The sequence below is a fragment of the Pinus tabuliformis genome, chromosome 4_2 (assembly GCF_031772625.1).
Source record: "Pinus tabuliformis cultivar Carrire ecotype Pingquan chromosome 4_2, CPIR1, whole genome shotgun sequence".
NCBI lineage: Eukaryota > Viridiplantae > Streptophyta > Pinopsida > Pinales > Pinaceae > Pinus > Pinus tabuliformis.
The window spans coordinates 936194150-936214878 of NC_142304.1; the positions used below are offsets into that span (position 1 = coordinate 936194150).

Sequence of the window (20729 nt, forward strand, 5' to 3'; positions counted from 1 at the left end):
GGATCACATGATGGAAGGTAGGATTCTTGTCAAAAGGTACTTTATTCATTTTGCATTCGGGTGCTTATGCTTGTTTTTATTTTGGGCATTTTGGCATGAACTATGCGGTGACTTGGAAAAGAGAAGGGTCTTGGTTGTAGTTTTGTTCCCTCACCTTAAATGGAGGGTTAATTTTCTATCCTAGTCCAGCGAAACTGCCCTTAATGGCCTATTGCTTTAGGAAGGGACGCTTCTTGGGAATCCATGATCGAGATGGCATGTTCCATCTATCCCTTTTCCATACTTATTACTCCCTTCCGTACATTACGAGCCCTTGTTCTGTTGAAATGTGTAACTAGGGTTCAGTCTTCATAATGTTTATTATAATCATGATTTTATATATTTGATGTTAAAGAGAAAAGAAATTTATTATTGTCATTCTTGATGCATGGGTTTCATGCTCAAGATAACTTTATTTGTAGGTCAAACACCCATTGAGTGCTTCTAGGTTTATCATAGAATTATGAAGTCAAAAGAGTCATTGTCATACATGTAAGACCTCTTTAGGCATGTTGTATCTTGTAAAGAAAACTTTTGTAAAGTCAAAAGTGTCCTAAAGACCCTCCAAGACCTTGTCATACAAGTCGGCCTACAAGAAGGATCAAGTCGGCCTCATGGGCAACAATTCAACCTCCTAAGAAGCCTATATGTAAGGGAGCCTCAACTTCATTTGAAGAGACATTCATCCAAGCAAGAAAGCAAATTCGATCTCCTCAAGAATGAAGTTGGAAGACAAAAGGAAAAGGACAAAAAATCAAGGAAAAGAAGAAGAGAAGCAAGATCGAAGTTTTGGACCTCTCTCTCTCACGCTAGGGTTTCTAAAAAAGTTGTTAGACCGAAATCGCAGAAGTTGCTGGGAAATAGAAGTTGCAGAAGAAGTTCTTGGGGAAGTCGAAGTTGCTAGGAAGTTGAAGTTGCTAGAAGGTGCTAGGTCGAAGTTGCTCATCAAGAAGGAAATTTGGCTTGGTCTTGGAGGGGTCTTTGACAAGGGTCTTAGGTCTTGGAATTCATCATTTGAAGTTCTATAAGAAGAGGAGTTCTTGTGGGTTTTCCTCTCAAGAAGAGAGGTTTTCGCCCTGGCTTACAACCTACATTGTGTGTCCTCTTGTCTCATTGATCTTCATTGTTTTGGTAACTGTTTGATGATAGAGAACACTAATTCAAATGAAAGAAGAAGCTAATCAAGTTAAGTAAAAATACATCACAAGCAGTTATCAAAGAAAGAGAAATCACCTAATCTAATTGCCCTAGAATTCACAACATGGTATCAAAGCTAAGGTAACAAGACAAGAAGAGGCAGCTTGAAGATCATCCACTTGAAAGAAGGATACATAAGGGTCGAGCAAACTAAGGAGTATCAAGGAGTACCAACCATCACATCATCACAACTCTTGGAAGAAGAAAAAGACCTCAAACACCCTACCTCCATTGAAAGAAGGACTCTACATTTGAAGCGCCTTGGGAAGCCTCCACATTCTACATTATCATCCAAAGGAAGGAAGAAGAAGCATTGCATAATCATCAAAGAAATTAAGGTGATCTCCCTCACATTGAAGCAAAGATCACATCTCAAACATCCTTAAAGAAGATCATCAATGAAGCAACATCATCAAGAAGGCATCAAGTTGAAGATATAATCACCAAAGGAGCATCTTCACTCGACAAGTAAGTATCTTTATATTTATGTTTGAATCTACTATCAAAGTGACTTCAATTTGCAAGGAGAACAACAAATTGGTCAAGTCATCAAATTTCCTTACATGGAAGAAGATGATACATTTGATCCTCATAGAGAATGAAGTTATTGAATATGTTAAGGGTACAATCTCCAAACCATCACAAGAGCAATCTCAAGCACTATCAAAGTACATGAAAGGAGAAGTAAGGGCTCAAAGAATCCTCATAGAATCAATCAAGGATTCTCTCATTCCTTATGTAGCAAAGTTGGAGAAATCAAAAGAAATCTATGATAAGTTGGTAGAATGTTTTCTGTAAGCACAACAGGAGAAGTTATATCACTGAGATCCGAACTATACAAGATGAAGGTATCAAAGGAAGAAAGCATAGCCTCATACCTTATGAGGGTATCACAAATAAGAGATCAACTACAAGAACTAGGAGAAATAATGTATGATCAAAAAATGACCATTGTTGTGCTCACTGCACTACCTGATGAATGGGGCAACTTTGTATCAAGCATCTATGGAAAGAAGGAAGCCACTCCATTCAATGAACTTTGGTCATTATGTAAAAGTGAAGAAACCCAGTAAAAGACAAAGAGCAATGTTGGATCAAGTGAACAAGTTCAAGCATATGCTGCAATGCCTAGGAAGAAAGGGAAATTTCGAAAGTTTGATCCTCGGAAAAAGAAGAAGCTTGACATGTCAAAGATCCAATGCTATGAATGTAATGGATATGGGCACTATTACCCACCACATGTGGGTAGTATGCATAGGAGAAAATTTTTCTCCTAGATAGTCCTCAGCTGGCAGCCCCTTGCAGCCCCCAGATAGCTCGATGTGCCTTTTTCCCTGCCACCTGAGCCAGCCATGTTGTCCCTTGCCCATATGTTAAGAATGTATGTTTGAAGTTGGGCCTCCCGACCCCAAAGGTATGACTTTTCATTGGTTTGGTTGAGTAATTTTGTTTACTTTTCATGGGCGCTTTTGGCCATGGATTGGTGGGGGGATTTGGCGGAAGAAATGGGTTAGGTCTGTATTCTTGTCTCCACAGCCTGATTCTATGGTTCCCTTGTATCCTAGTCCTATGGGATCTCCTTTACTAACCATTGGCACTATACGAAAAATCTCAATTTTGGTTGCGTGGTCCCGCTTCATGATACCACCTACATCACTCCCCTTCCACTCATTTTAGCCTTGTTCATCTATTTTCCATTCAGGTCCACATGTCCCCACTGGGTCCACATAGGGTTGACCTCCCCTTCCCCTTGTCCACACCTTGGGTCGGGCTTGAAATGATGCCTAGGAGGTTGATGCTTAAAAAGAAAATAAAAAACATAATTTGGCCTCTCAACAGGAAATGTACCACAAAATGCAAAAGATGGTCGGGACATCCAAAATTTAGCACGTGGGAAAAAGGCAAACATGAGCTCTACCCCTTATCCATGGCCATCACCCTAGTTCCTATAAGCCCTATATGAGCCCCCCTCCATCATTAAGAAACCCATGATTGCCCCAACCCCTGGTGGGAGATGAAATGCCCCACCTTAAGGGGGTATCCACTACTACATATTACACATCATGCTCTAATCCCCTAGAGCCCGGAGCACTTATAAAGAAAAATCAATCAAAGGCAAAAGGCATATGAAGAAGGGTGGAAAAACAAAGGCCAAGGAACTCATGTACCACGATTTTCTCCCTCCTACATTCATATACCCAGGTGTGGGTTCCCCTCATTATAGCTACCCTTGCACCATGACATGTGATCTAGATGTTTCCCCTGATCCCCACTCTGTTCCATTACTATATCATTTTCCACCTACCACTTGAGGGGTGTACCATGGGCATGTCTCCCTCTTTAGAGGTTGAAACCACCTAATAGGCTCCTTGGTTAACCCCCTATTGAGCTTGGAGACACTTGTACATGCCAAAGCCCACTTTGGAAGGGCATGCCACCATGAAATGCCCCATTGATCCCATGACTTGTAAGCTCTTTTACTTGATTACTCTAATGATTTGTTGTATTGAAGGGCAAGGGGACGCATTGGATCTTATGCAGGATTGCAGGTGGGTCTCCATTTGGGGCTTGGTCTCCCTATACGAGGTCCTAACCCTCCAGAGGGCCACATGAGCACTTGTAGGGTGAGCATTGAGAGTCATGTGCCTCCACCATAACAAAGCGTACTTCATGGATCCCCAGCACCACTCGTTGATTGCTCGTGTTCCACCGTTTGGATGAGGACGATGCACCTTGTTCACCATGCCCAGTCGGCTCCACACATGCACCATTCACGTGGCACATGTTCCAGAGTCCAGAGGATGTCTCCCACTGCAAAGGGAGGGCTTATATCAACATCCTAGCACTTACAAATGGTATACAAGCATTTGCGATCCACTTGGAGACCCATGAGGATGTCCTTGTGCCCCCCTACACCCACTTGGGAGCACCACAGGTTCTTGCTTGGAAAACAAGGGGCCAACCCCTTGTCCACTATGTTTGAAGTCCAGTTCTTCATCATGGCACCCATTAGACTTCATTACACCTCCTCAAAGGCCCAACGACTCATTTTGTTCATCATTCGACCCTCTTTAGAGGCTTCTTATTATGTTATTGAGCTATTTGGTGGGTTTGTCACCAAATGTATTGTTATTATGCACATTATTCTATTTTAGGGCTCAATTAGGCAAATTTAGCTAAATCAAATCCATTAGAGAGTGTATAAATAGAAGTGAGATGATTCATTTTGATCATCATCACTTGGATTGGGTTATCTTCTTTTGTGAGATTTTTGCTATCTTTCTTGGAGGACGAGTTTTGATGTTTGGATATCTTTCATTTTGTCTTGGAGCTTCACTATTGGCATATGTTGATGATTGGATATACTCTTTCTTACATGTAAGTGCTCTTTTAATGTTATTCTTGTTATTTACTTTTGTCACATGCATGTTGCTAGATTTTTTGATATACTAGGCTGAAATTTACTTCTTTTCTTATGCGAAACTGTGGAAATTTGATCTTTTATAGTGTTCCATCATGTCATGGGCCATGTATGAATGAGTGAATATTCCTAGGGATAATTTGTGTCAAAATTTATCTTGATAAGTCATCAAATATTGCAAATCGAAGTGTAAAGACCTTAAAGTTGGTTCTCTCATGCCCTAATGCCATGCGAAGTTGTTTTGAGGCCTCCTTGACTAGGTGAATCTATTCCAAGCTATAAATTCTCCATTATTCCATCTCTCCCAAAGGACACGGCACTAATCCTCCATAAGTGATCACATTTAAAGCTTATTCTCTCACCTTCTTCTTTGTTCTCACGATTCATCCATCAGAAAACTTTTATCTCTTGCCCACTACTGCGATGGTGTGTCTCCTAGGTGTCCTCCAAATTTCATGAGATTCTAACAGGGGAATCTTGAGATATTTTAAGCCCTAGCTCCAAGATTAATTCTTACCTTTCGTTTCCTTTGGCTGGTGACCTCATTGAGATCATTGCATCAAAATCAAAGAAAAAATTCCTTTGATCCCATTCTCCTCCTCAATTAGGTCGAGCACACTCTTGGTTGATCAATTCCATCCCCTTAACCTAAATTTGGGTCCACTTGGTCTCATGTGGTCCCACTTCTTATCCAAGATAATCCTTCAAAGACCATTTATAAACCAAGACCCCACAAGGATTTTGAGCTCTAGGAATCTCCTCTATGTGAAAATTCCTAGTCCAAGGAACCCCTACTGCAGCAAAACTAAATTTACTTCTCCTACTTGATTTTAATATACATTATCAAGTTATTTTCTGAATACTGAAGTAAATTAATTCTGCAGCCTATACTAGTTTAATATTTGATTACATGAAACAGAAAACTAAGCAAAGAACAAGATACATAGGACACAGTTACTTTTGGACAAAATAGTCCCTGGAAAAACCCAATATGGGAAATCGGTGCAGCAGCTCTGAGGGTTTTCTATTATTAAGCAGTAATTCTAAATACAATGTTGGATGCCCTCCCGACAATCCAGTGACAAAGAAAATATAATGGCGGAAAACTGAGTGAGTTTTACCTCACTTCACGCGGTAGATTCTAGCTGATCCGACAGTAGAATTGGCTAACCCCGACTATCTCTACGCTGGCCCTGCGTAGGCCTTGCGTCAGCCTTACATGCTCTACGTCAGCTTCTACATTGTCTCTTCTACCTTCTACATCAACCTTCTCGGTTGTTCCAGCAGTTCCCCAACAGTTCTGACTTTCTGTGTGAGGGCAGCTTCTGTTTCTGCGCTGGCCCTTTTGCCTCTGCGTCAGGCCTGCGTGGGCCTAGATTGGCTCAATGTCAGTGCTCCTAGCTGTTGCGCTGCCTCCACTAGCGTCTCTCCGCCTCTCTGCTAGTACTCTCGAACCATCCCTGCCCCTTTGCTACAGAATGATCGCTCAGTTCGAATTCTCAACTTCCTAGCCCCAGAAATCAAACACCAGATTGATTCGTTCTCTCTATGTGTCTCTTTGAATGAACCCTAAGCCTCCTCCTTATACTTTTCTCGTTGAGACTTCAACGACCGAGATTAAGTCTCTAATCAATGGCTAAGATTAAAACTTGACTTGATCCGCCTTCTAGATCATCCTCAACCATATTTTGATTAATACCCGTTAATACTTTAGACTTAGGAACCCCATTAAAAATATTAATTATTTTAATAAAATACAATCCGGTTGGAATTTCACCAAACGGTTTTTGAGTTCTTTAGAACTCATGTGCCTTAGTCTCTCCACCAATTTTCATGGCTAGATCACATCCGATGCTACCAAAAAACACTCTACAAGTCATACCTTCAAACCCTAACCCTAAAATTCTCCTAACCCTTCCTAGAGAGCCATTCACTCTGCTTCCCAAGCAAGCAAGCCATATATTTGAGCCTTTCTTGTGAATAGGCTTTTGGGATCAACTTTCATCCTCTCATTGATATATTCATTATAAAGGAACAATAGAAGAAAAGCATGCACACATAGAGACCAGGATTTGATTGGAGACTAGGGCAAAACCCACTATGGGGAAAACCGTTGTAAACTCTTCTTCTTCTTAGATCGTCATCAAATAATTTAGCAAAAGAGAGTACAATGATCCATATCTTCATCAATACAACAAAACAACTAGAACATCCATAACATGACCTTAAGCATACTTATACTCAAAGATCCTGATTCAGAGCACTGTAATGCACTGTCACTGGTTCTAGTCAACTGCTGAATATGGTTGTCACTGTGTTGAACAATGTTGAACACTGTTGCATATTGATAACTCATCGGATGCTCCCATAGATACTCTGTGAGGGTGTTTGTGTCTGACCAGAATGCTCCCAAGAAGACTGTGTGCGTGCGTCTGGGGTCAAATACTCACAAAACTGCTCCAAACCCTCGGACGCCCCCTTCCAGTTACTATGCGAGTGTCTAGGACTGCCTGGACGCATCTTGGACCAATTTGTGCGTGCGTCCAAGGACCAATACCATCAGATCTATTTTTGAAACCCTGGATGCTCCCTTCAGGGTTCTGTGCGAGCGTTCGAGAAATAGAAACCCTAAATCCGTGCGAGCTTCACCCCTGTAATTTCGGACCCTTGCGTGAACTTCTTCCATCAGACTTGTGCGAACCAAGACAAAAGAAAAGAGTAGAAGATGGCTTGATCAATGTGTCTAAATGAGTTTGAGGTCTCTTCTATTTATAGGCTTCCATGAGGGTCCACTTGGGGTTCAGGCCGACCTATTCCATTATACATGAGTGAATAAAATAATTCAAAAATCAACTTCCGCTTGTCCAAATAAGGTGATATTTAGGTCTATTTTGGTCCTCTCAAAAAGAGGAATCTATTGCAATTATTATCTTCATCATATGAGTTGTCCAAAGTGAAATTTGACCGCAGTTGCATAATGTTAATAGGAGGAAGATTTCCAGTTCCATAGAGGCAACAGGAGGAGGCGGAGTTATTCCACTAGAGGTTGCGCAGGGATTGTGGAGACAGCTTCAAAGTGGCCGATCAATTCAACTTAGCAAGGGGTCAATTCAGCTTCCAAAGGCCAGGAAAAGTTTCCAGAGGGCCGGAGGATTACTTTCAGCAGCAACAACAGGCAGGACAGTAGACTCAAAGGTAGATTCCAGGAGTGTGATTTACAGGTTGCGCAGCATCAGCGCAGAGGTCTGCTTAGGGGTTTTGGATGACCAGTTTTCTAAGGCAAGTTGTGTCGGCTTTGCCCATGCAGGAGGGAGAAATTCCATCAGTAATTTTTCCAGATTTTCTTGCTGAGGGTTTGCATGTTTTGGGCATCCAGATTGTACTCAAATTTCTCACTGTTGCATAGTAATAAAACCCTCATCTACTACACCAGTTTTCCTGCATTGGGTTTTTCAAGGGACAATTGTCCAAATATAACTGTGTCAAATTTTATTGTGTGTACTCTATATTTCTCAATTTCCAGCATTTTTATTTCCACAGCGATTTTATTGTGAAGAAATTGTAGTGTTATTAATTCGTTATCTTGTCGTAATAAAATAAACTGAATAATTTAATCAACTAGAATAGTTAATTCCAGTTGTTGCATTTCAAGGAAAATTTCACAATTTCACCACAAGTACTTGGATGCTTCTGATTATAACCCCTAAAAGGATGGACCAATGTCCAATTCACTACTTCTATCTTTCCATCTATTTTAGGATGAATGTTATAGATCTATACAACTTGGTGTCCAACTTATCTCAAAGTGAAGTCCAAAAGGCATTGAGAAATCTAGTATTTCTATCTGAAATGGTGCTCCTCATTATCCTAAAGTGCACCTAGGCCATTTTAAAGAACATGTTTGTTGCAATGTTGTTCCTTGACAGTAATTTTACAAGGAATGAAAAAAACACATCTGCTAAACCTATCAACTACCAAAAACAAATTGTCATGTCCCTTGTTCATGGAAAACCACACATGAAATCCATAGAGAATCCCTCCCATGGTCTACCAAGTATAGTTAGGGAATGGTATAAACCTCGCCTTTTGTCACTGGACTTGCTAATACAACAAAATATGAATCCTATAATAAACTCAACTATATATTCTTTCATTGTGGACCAATACCATACCTCTATAAGTTGGAAATTGTCTTCCCAACACCAAAATACCCTCCCAAAATATAGACAAGCATGAGATTGTTTGTTTTAGGAAGATAAAAAATGTGAGTCATCATTGTATTTGGAGTCATACTATATATAGAAAGCAAATCTTATTAATGAGGAACCACCAATGCAACAAACAAGTTCCACATGAGAGAACACAAAGAAAAGAACAAGACATCATGTGCACAGTTATGGCCACAATATAAAAGAAAAATGTCATATTATGTTCATAGGTGACCATAAACAATATATAAACTACACAAGATCCAAACAAGCACAAAGTTAATCATCGATGCTTACATGGAGTTCCAAAAAAGAATGGCGTACATAACAAATGTAGCACCTACTATTAGAGGTTATTGCTAATAAAATAATAGTTATGAAGAGGAACATGGTTATGATATTTACCTTGGATACAAGTTGTCGAATAGACTCTAGTAAGATTGCTAATCCCAATGTAGCCATCACTGAAGCAAAAACCATAATTCCCTGCATATAGAGCGTTTTATTGAAGATCAATGCTTAGTAAAATTTTCCATTCAAAATATTAATGCTTTGTGTAATAAATTCCAACCAACTAAATAAGAATGCATCGAAAATTCATCACATTCATATATACCAAGAAACTAATTGTCGGAAGATTGAATGAATTATTTTCATTATGTTCCCAAATATTATGTATATATACATGGAATGCCTAAATCTATCTATTACCAACTAAAGATCTATATTCATAGAACCCCTAGGGGTTAAAATAGTCAACACGACAAAAGAAACCAAGCACCTTCCAATACTAAGCAAAATTGAAATCATCATAAACTACATTGATGATTTATTATTAAGAAATCAAACACTAACTCTCATCCTAGACCTAAACACAAATTAATTGCTTGTTGCTTAGAATACTTACACCAAATCACGATCAAAAGTCATTAGAATCATAGGCATTGGTGCAATTTAGGCACACGAGATGCACCCTAGCCAAATCTTACGGGAATCAACAATTTACATATTTTCGATAATATATATACATAAAAACCTAAAATCAATATAAACTGAAATGCATACATTAATGTTCATTGTTCAAGAATCAAGATTCTTCATGAAGAAATCTAAATAGTTGCCTTCATACATGCTACAATGCAACAATGAAAAACTCTATAGATCTACATATATTAAAATTTAATGTTATCTAATGTGTAGTACAAAATATATTATTTAACAAAATTACAAAATTTGAGCAAAGAAATGTAGCTTAAAATAACAATGAAGCATTCACTGTCAATATATTATCCACCCTATACATCCAAACCTACACCCTCTGGGTTGATGTGAATCTACTAATAAAAATTAAATCCCAGAGAAAGTATAAAACCCATTACCAAACCACCTCCAACCACTAAAGACAATCCCCAAATGGATACCCCATAAAATGTCCTCCTAGAATTATATAAGTCAAATAGCAAAAACAAACTCAAAATCATCTAGTTCACATCACATGCTAGGCCCCTCTTTGTACTCATCCATTTATGCAAAAGATAAGAGAAATTTTTGTGTGACATGTACTAAATCTTTCGTCTTGGAAAAGCCAAACTAGTTCCTCCTTGCTAAACAAATGTACCCATAAGTTCTTCAATTCCTTTTTTCCATTGAAGAGGATTCAATTAAGGAAGAATTTATCCCCAAGGGTTAGTTCAATTAGTTCGAACATCTTCCCAAGGCATGTTGTGGATGGGGAGGATATGTCACAACTCCAAATATGGTCGAGTCCCTTGTAGTTACCAACTACTATCGTGGTAGGAATTTGAGCCACCCTACATCCATTTTTTTTTTGGAGGGGGGGGGCATTGGGGGTGTGGCAGGGTTGGAAAATTCCACAAGGTTAAATTTTGAGAAAAAAATTAGGAAGAATATGAGTGGTAATGGATTAGAGCTTATGTCTCAAAATATTTAAAGGATAACAACCATTTTGTGGAACTCACTTTTAGTGTGTGAACATTTCTAGCTAGAAATCCTACTGTAGTGATTAATTTTATTTCTTCTACTTATTATCTCAGAATAAGTTATTCACAGTGTTATTACAACAAATATCGAAATATATTCTATTGCAGCCTTCACGATTAAAATATTGTAGAAAGGAAATGTAAGAAAAAAATACTAGCACAAATACAATCACAATGACACAGTTATTTTGGACAATTGTCCCCGGAAAATCCCAATGTGGGAAAACCGGTGCAGCAGATGAGGGTTTATTTATTATTCTTCAACAAATTCTCATGTACAAATTACAACCAGCAAAACAGGAGTGAGAAATTTTACAGACGCTTCTTGACAAATTTCTGATCCAGGTGAAGGAATCCTCTTCCCCGAAATCCTTCTGCGTCCCTTTGCGTCGAACTTCTCACACTTTCCTAGTGTCTAGCTGCCCACACAGGCTCTGCGTCTACGTTGCCTCTTTCTACGTCACCCTGTTCCTGCTCTGCGTCTTGCTGCCTTGCACTCTTGAAAGATGTTGATGCTCTCTCTCTTCCTTTCTCACCTACAACTCTCCCTCTAATTCGATTTTCTCTTGCCAAACTTCGACGAGTGAGAAAATTGATCTTACTAGGGTAACTGAGTATCTGCCTCTGGTGTTTTCTCCAAGTGCCCATCAAGCCTCCTCTTATAATCCTCTTGTTGATCAATCAACAACCCAAATTAGGTTCTAATCAATGGCTAGGATCATATTGACTTGATCTCCACCTTCTTCTAGAAGTTTCACCCACAGTTTAGACTAATACCCATTAATTATTTTAATTTCCTAAGTCTAGACTTAGGGTCCCATTAAAAATAATTAATTATTTTAATAAAACTGTCTCCGAGTGGAATTTCCTAAAACAATTTATGGGTATTGGAGAATGCATGTGTCTAAGCCTCCTTGCAAATTGTGAGACTTAGAGCACATCCGATGCTACCAAAAATCAACACTCCCTCTTAGTGAGAAATGTGCTCTAGCAACGCAACCTGCTAAAGCATCACTCTATTCTGTAACATCTCCCTCTGCGCTGCTGATGTCTGTCATGTTGTCCACCAACCTCTGCGCAAATGTTGCATTTGTACTGCTGCTGACCCTGCCACTGTCAACACTGCATCCGTACTGCAACTCCCTCTGAATTTTTGCATCTGTGTTGTTGCTGGCATTGCCACTACCAACTGTCCCCACACTGCAAACTGTTGTTGCTACTGAAACAGATTTTCTACCATACCTATATGCTCTCTGAATAAGTGAATTTTGCTCTTCAGAAAACCTTTGTGAGTATATCGGAGACCTAGTCTCCTGTGGGGACATACTGCAGCTGTACTACCCACGCTGAACACAATCTCTGATAAAGTGACATCGGATATCTATGTATTTCGACAGCTCATGAAATACTGTATTCTCAGAGAGTTTGATACAACTCTGATTATCACTGTAAACCCTGGTCGCCTCCATCCTTTTTCTGAACAAGCTCACAAGCAATTTTCTAAGCCATATAGCTTCGCACATAACTGTGCTAGCTGCCATATATTCTACTTTTCTTGAGCTCAGAGCTACCACTTTCTGCTTCCTGTTGCACCAAGATATCATCCTTGATCCAACACTAAAGCACTACCGCAAGGTACTTTCTCAGTCTACTGAACTCCCTGCCCAATCTGCATCTGTGAACCCATTCAATCTGACGTCCTCCTCTCGGGAGTATTTCAACCCATATCCGACTATTCTGCGCACATACCTAAGAATGTGCCTAGCTACTGCCCAATGCACCCTTTTTGGTTCTACCATGAACTGACTAAGAGTGTTGACAGCAAAGCAAATGTCCGACCTAGTGTTGACCAGATACATGAGCGACCCAATGAGCTACCTGTACAAGGTGGGGTCTACTTCCTTGTCTCCTGATGCATCTATTTTCTTCTAGTTGGTGATCATGGGAGTAGCCATGGGTCGACAATCCTGCATTCTGAATCTCTTTAGAATTTCTGTAGCATATCTTCCTTGTCCAAGGAAGATCTCCCCATTCTTCTGCCAAACTTCCAACCCTAGAAAATAATGCATCAACCCCATGTCCTTCATGTCGAATTCAGCTTCAAGATTCTTCTTGCAATCCTGTATGAGCCTGGATGACCCAGTTAGGAATAGGTCATCTACATATAATACCAGAATAAGTGGCTCATTCTCTACCATCAAATAGTAGAGATTGGGATCAACATCACTCTTGACAAATCCCAACTGTTGCAACTAACTATCAATCCAACCATAGTACATACCATGCTCTGGGTACCTGCTTGAGCCCATATAGGGCTTTCTCTGTTGATTTGAGGTAGCATCGGATGTGCTCTATCCTCGAAACTTGGTGGAGAGGCTAAGGCACATGAGATCTCCAATACCCAGAAATGGTTTGGGCAGATTCTAAACAGTTTGAGAGATATTAAAATAATTAATATTTTTAATGGAGTCCCTAAGTCTAAACTTAGGGAAAATAAAATATTAATGTGTATTAATATAAAACTGTGTTAGAATGGTCCAAAAGTCATGGATCAAGCCAGAATTAATCTTAGCCGTTGATTAGGGACTTAATCTCGACCGTTGAATTGTCAACGAGAAAAGTATAAAAGGAGGCTTGAGGGTCACTTGGAGAACACACTGAGTTGATCAAGATTTCGATTTTCTGGGGCAGGGTTTGCTGAGGAAGTCGAAAGAGTGATCAGAGTTGCAGCTGAGGGGTAGTGAATATAGAAGCAGAGAGGCAAAGATAGTACCAGGAGGATCAACGCAGAAGCTGGGAGAGAGGGACGCAGAGCCAGCTAGAGGTTCACGCAGAGCCAGCCAGGAGCTGTGTAATGCCTCAGAGAGCCAGCGTGGGTGACGCAGAGGCTCTAAGCGCTGACGCAGTGCCTCCAGAGGCTGACGCAGGGTGAGCTAGGGTGACGCTGGGCAGACGTTGGGCCGTAAAGGGCTGACACAGTCCCTAAAGGCTGACGCTGGGGTTTTCGTGGGGCAGATTGGAGCTGGGAGCTGTCGGAGAGTTTATCTGGGGTTTTAGCCGAAACATCTATTTCCGAATGAGAGGTACTACTACCGAGATTATTCTCTGTTGGGTGAGCCAGTTTTGGCACACAGATTGTATTTTGAAGCTACTTAATAATTAAAACCATCAGATAACTACACTGGTTTTCCCACAATGGGTTTTTCTGGGGACATTGGTCCAAAAACGACGGTGTCACTTGTGTGCTTGTTTTGTTTCCTTCAGTTGATGATCCATAATGTGTTGAGCATGTACCTGTATTTATTTTCAGTATTTACATGGTAAATACCTTGTTAATTAATTAGAACAAGTACGCAGAAATAAATCAGAAAAGTACATGAAGGGTTTCTAACAGTTAGACTTAGAAATTCCAACATGGTATCAAAGCGTGGTTGCAGATCACAGAAGAACTGAGGACATCAGCCGAGCAGAGCAGCAGCAGCAGAAAACAACTGTCCCGAGTGACAGAAGTTGTTCCTAGCAGAGAAGCAGTAAGGAAGGGGTGACGCAGTGCCTGCATCATCAAGTTTGAGCCGGGAAGAGGATCAGCGCAGTGGCAGAGGGGAGCAGACTCGACCTACGCAGTGCCTAGTCATCTTTCTCAGTCAGGAAGGATTGACGACCATGGCTAGGAGGTGTGGATTTTGCTAGTGTCGGGATTGCGCAGAGCGTAGAAGCTCTACCCTTCTGTTTGTTGGGGCTTAGGAGGCTGTGGGTAAGTTGCAGAGTGAAGCTGGTGGGGTACTGTAGTCAGAACAATACCTAACAGGGCAAGACCAAGGAGGGAGTCGTTGCCGAGGATTTCTAGCGAAGAAATCCGAATCAGTGGTGCAGCTGCACTAACGATCGGAATGGGGGCATCTCGACATTGGCAGAAGGGTTTCCAGGAGGGAAATCGAGGCTCAGAGGGAGTCACACAAAGAACTTCCAAGAGGGAAGTAGAGGAGTAGCGAGATGGCAGTGAACGGGGTAAGAGACCAGTACAGACTAGATGGAGCCTCAAACTTCGTAGTCTGGAAGGCCAGAATCTTATCTGTTCTAGATAGGAATCGTGTCAAGGAGTTCGCCTTGAAGACGATAGCGATCCAAGTTGACCCAGCTGAGAATGACAAGTACGAGGAGGCAATGGCGAGGGCCAAGAGCATCATCCTCGACGGGGTCAAGGACCATGTAGTACCACATATTGTCGAAAAGGACACGCCAAATGAGATGTGAGAGGCCCTAAGGAAATTGTACCAGCACACTTCTGTGCAGAGAAGGATGCTACTTGAAAATCAGCTGCAGTCATACCAGATGCAGAAAGGGGAACAGATCGACACCTTCCTCGGTCGATTGAAGGAGATCCGGGATTAGCTGGCTTCCATAGGGGCCACGCTGGATCAAGAATTGATGGTGAGAACAGCCCTGAACGCAGTCTTTAAAGACTGGGAGGTGTTTGTCCAAAGCATATTGGGCAGGGCGACCCTTTCAAATTGGGAGGAAATGGGGGCGACTCTTCGCCAAGAAGAGATCAAAAGGCTGAGCAAGGCGGGAAGCAGCGGCAAGGGGATCATAATCAAGAAGGAGGAAGAGAAGGATGTTGCCCTAGCATCGAGGGAAAGCAGGAGAAACGGAAGAAGAAGGACCTCTCCAAGGTCAAATGCTTCAATCTAGGGAACTGGGTCACTACGCGAGCCAGTGTTCAAATAACAAGAGCAAAGGAAAGGCTTCATAGACCAAGGCTGCGCTAGCAAGGGCGAAGAAGGAAGTGGAGACAGATGATGACTGTGCCATGAGTGCTCACACGCCACTTGAGAGGAAGTGGGGAGACATCGAGCTGTAGTCAGACAGAATACAAGCGATTTGGGGCAGGATCCTCGAGGTACCCAGCCTCTTGGATTATACCTTGCTACGAGAGCCCCGAAGAGGAGTAGCAGTACAGGGGGATGTCAGTAGAGACGGATGTAGATGGAGCGGCAGAGGGAGCTACAGTGTAGGATTCCCAGGTGATCCCAAAAATATTTTCCTTGTGATGCATTAAAGAATTACATATTAAGCTTGCATTTAACCATGAAATTACAAGTGCATAAAAGAAGAGGAAGAGAAGAATAACAAGTCACGCATAGAAGACACAGGATTGATATCGGAGTTCATCCAGGAGGGACTATGTCTCCAGGCCCTGCTCGAATTAGTGGGGAGGCCCTGTTTTCATTAGATGGCAAAATAATGAAAGTACATCAAAAGTCAAAATGACGACCTTATACCTCCAAAATTGAAGAAACCCAAAAATTGCAGACCTTTGATGGAGAAACAGACAACAACATTGAGTTCGTGGCGTCGAGAAATGCTGAAACCATATAAAATTTGTCGAAAATTGACAAAATGAAAATCTGGCCCCCTGGAGAAATTGCTCAGATCATGGTTTCGGCCCCTCTCTGCACTACTCAGGGTTCCACCTGCATAGAAATCCATTCCCGATCCTAGCCTCCTCCGTTCTGCTCAAATCCGCCTTCGTTCTCCTCATGCATCTGCAGAATGTGAGTTTATATATTGTTTAGAGGGTGGAGGCACAAAGGTCAAGCCTTGTGGCTCAATGGTGGCGGAGATCCCTAGTCTGGCAGAGATTAGGGTTCAAATCCCCCGCCTTGCAAAATTAGCATATTTGTTTTGAATTAAGGTGGAACTGTTATCAAAAGGGGCGCAATTAGTTTTGATTTGGTAACCGATGTTTGGTTGCATTATTTTTTTTTGGGCGGAGGTTGGAACATGGGGCGCCCGGTGGGGGCTGGCCCACATGGGCCAGGCAGGTTCGATCCCTGTCGGCCTCACATTAGTTGCGTTGACTTTTTTTTCAGGTGGGGGTGTGATCCGGTGGACCCGCCCACCCCATACAGTAATACCATATAGTTTTGATGTGTGGTTGGAGGGTTCGGCGGGGTCATGGCCGCCGACCAAAATTTGAAATTTTGTTTTTTGTTATGCAGTTGGGTGGGCGCTGGCGGGGGTGATGGCCCGTCGGCCATTTTTAAATAATTTTTGTTAATTATATATTAGTCATTGCGGGCGTGGCGGGGTTGGTGTCCCGCCACCCCATATATATATATATATATATATATATATATATATATATATATATATATTGTTTTTATTTAACATGGGATTTCTTTTCAATTTTTGTCTAACATAAGGGTTATTAGACAAATTAACAACCCAACAAATTCGCTTGCTTTCGGGAGCTAGGTTTCATGCTCCGGGGTTGATCAAATTGTAGGGCACTTGAACCTGGCCCACAGCCCAACTTTGACCAAAACTTTTACTGCTCCTAACTTTCGCATACGGACTCGGTTTGACGAACCGTTTGCACCACCGTGATCACGACGACGAGATCTTCAACATGAACCTAGTTCGAGCACAAATCCACACGCCTTGATTTTTGACCCTTCCTGAGTCCTCTTGGACTTCTACATGTGTCTGGAGCCACCTGGATCAATCCTCCCCACTAAGGAGCTTTTGGACCCCAAAAGCATTTACACTTAGCACACTGTTTGTGTCCTTTTCAATCCACACTTTCAATCACCTGCACGCGAAACTGGTACATCTTTTGCAATCATGCACACCACACATGACTCAACAACCCTTCCTTGCCAAGAGTTTATAGCACACACTCCTTGGCCAAGGATTACATAAAAAGTAATCAATACCTCAACTACTAATAAGGAAAGGCCAAAATATCATCGTTGCGTTTTGAAGTGATGGGAAACACACCATCACTTTTACATTTACTTGCAACGTATGATTTACAATGGTGGCCATAACAAGCTACTACCTCTAAAAAAGCCAACTTAATGAAGCAGACCACCACGAATCAGGGGGATTCATTTGTTGAACATGTTCACCTTTCGGCTCCTCTAGCGATGTTTCCAAAGCATGGAGCATCAGACACGTGGTTTGTTGGTGTCCCTCTTTGTTGCAATGACTACAACGATTCTTTTTCCTCCAAACTTTCGAGGCTGCCTTGGGGCGCTTTCCCCTGGTGTTCCTCCGATAAGTGTTCATGGAGCCCTCACTATCGCTGGACTATGAGGAAGGAGTTTCATCGTCTGTCATTGGCTGGTTACTAGCTGTATTGGAGCTTTCTCCCATTCCCTTTCTGGTGTATCCGAGTCCTACACGACGCGGCAATTCCTGGACTTCGATGGGGTTTACGATGCCTTGGCCTTTGATGTCAAGGCCCTTTCCCTGATACCCCATCTTCTTCAATAGTTTGGATCCAATCCCTATAGTATGTTTTTCAAAAGCGGTGAATTCATCATCATGAAAATCATATGAAATCGGAGAATCGCTTTTTACCTCCAGATAGCTATGCTGCCACTTTTCCAAGGCCTCATCCTTGGCTTGCAACTAGCATAGTAATCTTTATTTTTCTTCCCTTGCCTCCTATAGAAGCCTCCTTAGCTTAACATTCTCTGCTTGGATGTGGTGGTTGATCTCCTCAAGTTCTTGTAGTCCTGCTACAGGGAGTGCCTTTTTTGTTATGTCTGTTGAACTCCTTGATTCATTGCTAGAATCAAACCCCAAATCTATGGGTCCTCCTGTAGTGATCCCAAGGGCTGCAACCATCATTTCATCACCGGAATCGGACCCCAAGTCAATGGGCTTACCTCGTGAAAATCCCGCAGCTGTGACCTTCTCATCTTCCTCTGACTCGGAATCTTGGTTTTGCTGCACAGTGGTGGTGGCCTTCTGCTTCCCCTTTTTGTCATTCCTTTCAGGTCTCAACTCAGGGTGCAGCTTCCAACAATTTTCTTCGTCATGCCCCTCTTTCTCACAATGTGTACAAGAGGGCTTTGCTCCCCTTCTCTTGGTTGTTGCGGTTCTCTTTGGGTGGTCATCTCGTCCATGTGTTCCCCTGTTTTCCAGATGAATGGCCTTTACACTGGCCGAGTCAATGGTAGTAGGTTCAAACAATAATAATGAATGTCTAATGTAACTATGTAATGATCCAATATACTTAGTTACTACTTCAGGTGAGTCAAGTGCAATGCCCAAATTAAATGCTTGTTTTCTAAACTCCTTGATAAAGCTTTGAACATCCTGACCTCTGCCTTGCCTCAAGTATTGGCACTCCATTATGGCTTTTTGCTTATAACCCAAGGGATAAAATTGTTCTTTTAATGCAGAAATGAAACTAGGCCATGAGGAAAGAAGATTACCCACACTCTTACTACTTCACAATTTGCTCTCCCACCAGACGAGAGCAGTGCCACTCAGCCGAAGAGAGGCCGACTGAATATTTGCATTGTCCTCTTCGATCTACTAAATCCTGCAGTAGATCTCAATCTGCCTAATCCAGTTATTAAGATTTTTTGCATTACTTTCACTGTTATACATGGGTAGATCAAATTTGACATCTAATTTAAAGAAAGGTTTCTTAGATGCACCCCTTGAATTTCTATGATGATGGTGATGAGAGGAAGAACTTTCACTCGTGGAAGGAAAAGGAGGGGGTTCTTCTCCACCATTTCCATGCACTGAACCTTGTTCTTCTGCCTTTTTCCCTTCTGCTTTCTCCAGCCTTGAAAGCAACTGATTGACATTTTCTGCCATTGTATAGAAGGTTTTGTGGAAATTGAGCTCCTCTTCATAACGAGCCTCTTCATCTGCCATGCTCCTCCTTCGATGTGCACGCCCCGCTTCGGGATAGAAAGACTTTAGTTTCCCTATGCCGACATTTTCTGCCATTGTATATGAGGTTTTGTGGAAATTGAGCTCCTCTTCGTAACGAGCCTCTTCGTCTGCCATGCTCCTCCTTCGATGTGCACACCCTGCTTCGGGATCGAAAGACTTTAGTTTCCCTTTGCCTCTTCGAAGCCTGTTTCTTGTTAGCATACAAACATGCAATTCACATCTACAAGGACCAGCTCTGATACCACTTGATCCCAAAAAACTTTTCCTTGTGATGCATTAAAGAATTACATATTAAGCTTGCATTTAACCATGAAATTACAAGTGCATAAAAGAAGAGGAAGAGAAGAATAGCAAGTCACACATAGAAGACACAGGATTGATATCGGAGTTCGTCCAGGAGGGACTACGTCTCTGGGCCCTGCTCGAATTAGTGGGGAGGCCCTGTTTTCATTAGATGGCAAAATAATGAAAATACATCAAAAGTCAAAATGACAACCTTATACCTCCAAAATTGAAGCCCGAAAATTGCAGACCTCTGATGGAGAAATGGACACCACCGTTGTTCGTGGCGTCGAGAAATGCTGAAACCATATAAAATTTGTCGAAAACTGACAAAATGAAAATCTAGCCCCATGGAGAAATTTCTTAGATCATGGTTCCAGCCCCCCTCTCTGCACTGCTCAGGGTTCCACCTGCATAGAAATCCGTGTCCGCTCCTGGCCTCATCCGTTCTGCTCAAATCCGCCTTCGTTCTACTCAAATTCGCCTCCATTCTCCTCGTGCATCTACAGAATGTGAGTTATTATTTAGAGGGCGGAGGCACCAAGGTCAAGCCTTGTGGCTCAATGGTGGCGAAGATCCCTAGCCCGGCAGAGATCAAGGTTCAAATCCCCCGCCTTGCAAAATTAGCATATTTGAATTAAGGTGCAACCGTTATCAAAAGGGGCGCAATTAGTTTTGATTTGGTAACCGATGTTTGGTTGCATTATTGTTTATTGGGGCGGAGGTTGGAACATGGGGTTGCCTAGTGGGGGCTGGCCCACGTGGGTCGGGTGGGCTTGATCCCCGCCGGCCTCACACATTAGTTGCATTGACTTTTTTTTTTAGGTGGGGATGTGGGCCGGGTCCACCGGAGTGGCCCGCCCACCCCATACGGTA

The 20729-nt window shown here is 42.0% G+C and overlaps 1 protein-coding gene across 4 annotated transcripts in view; it reads right to left on the reverse strand.

Annotated features, from left to right (window-relative positions):
• LOC149172763 (metal tolerance protein 5-like) overlaps nucleotides 1-20729 on the reverse strand; it is a 311496-nt gene that overhangs the window by 30919 nt on the left and 259848 nt on the right. For 3 of the 4 annotated variants that reach the window (XM_089424431.1, XM_089424433.1, XM_089424432.1), the window contains one exon: nucleotides 9271-9351. The exons of the other annotated variant lie outside the window; for it this stretch is intronic. In XM_089424431.1, coding sequence (XP_089280557.1) covers nucleotides 9271-9351 — 81 coding nt within the window. The remainder of the gene's footprint in view (nucleotides 1-9270; nucleotides 9352-20729) is intronic. 4 annotated transcript variants of the gene reach the window in all.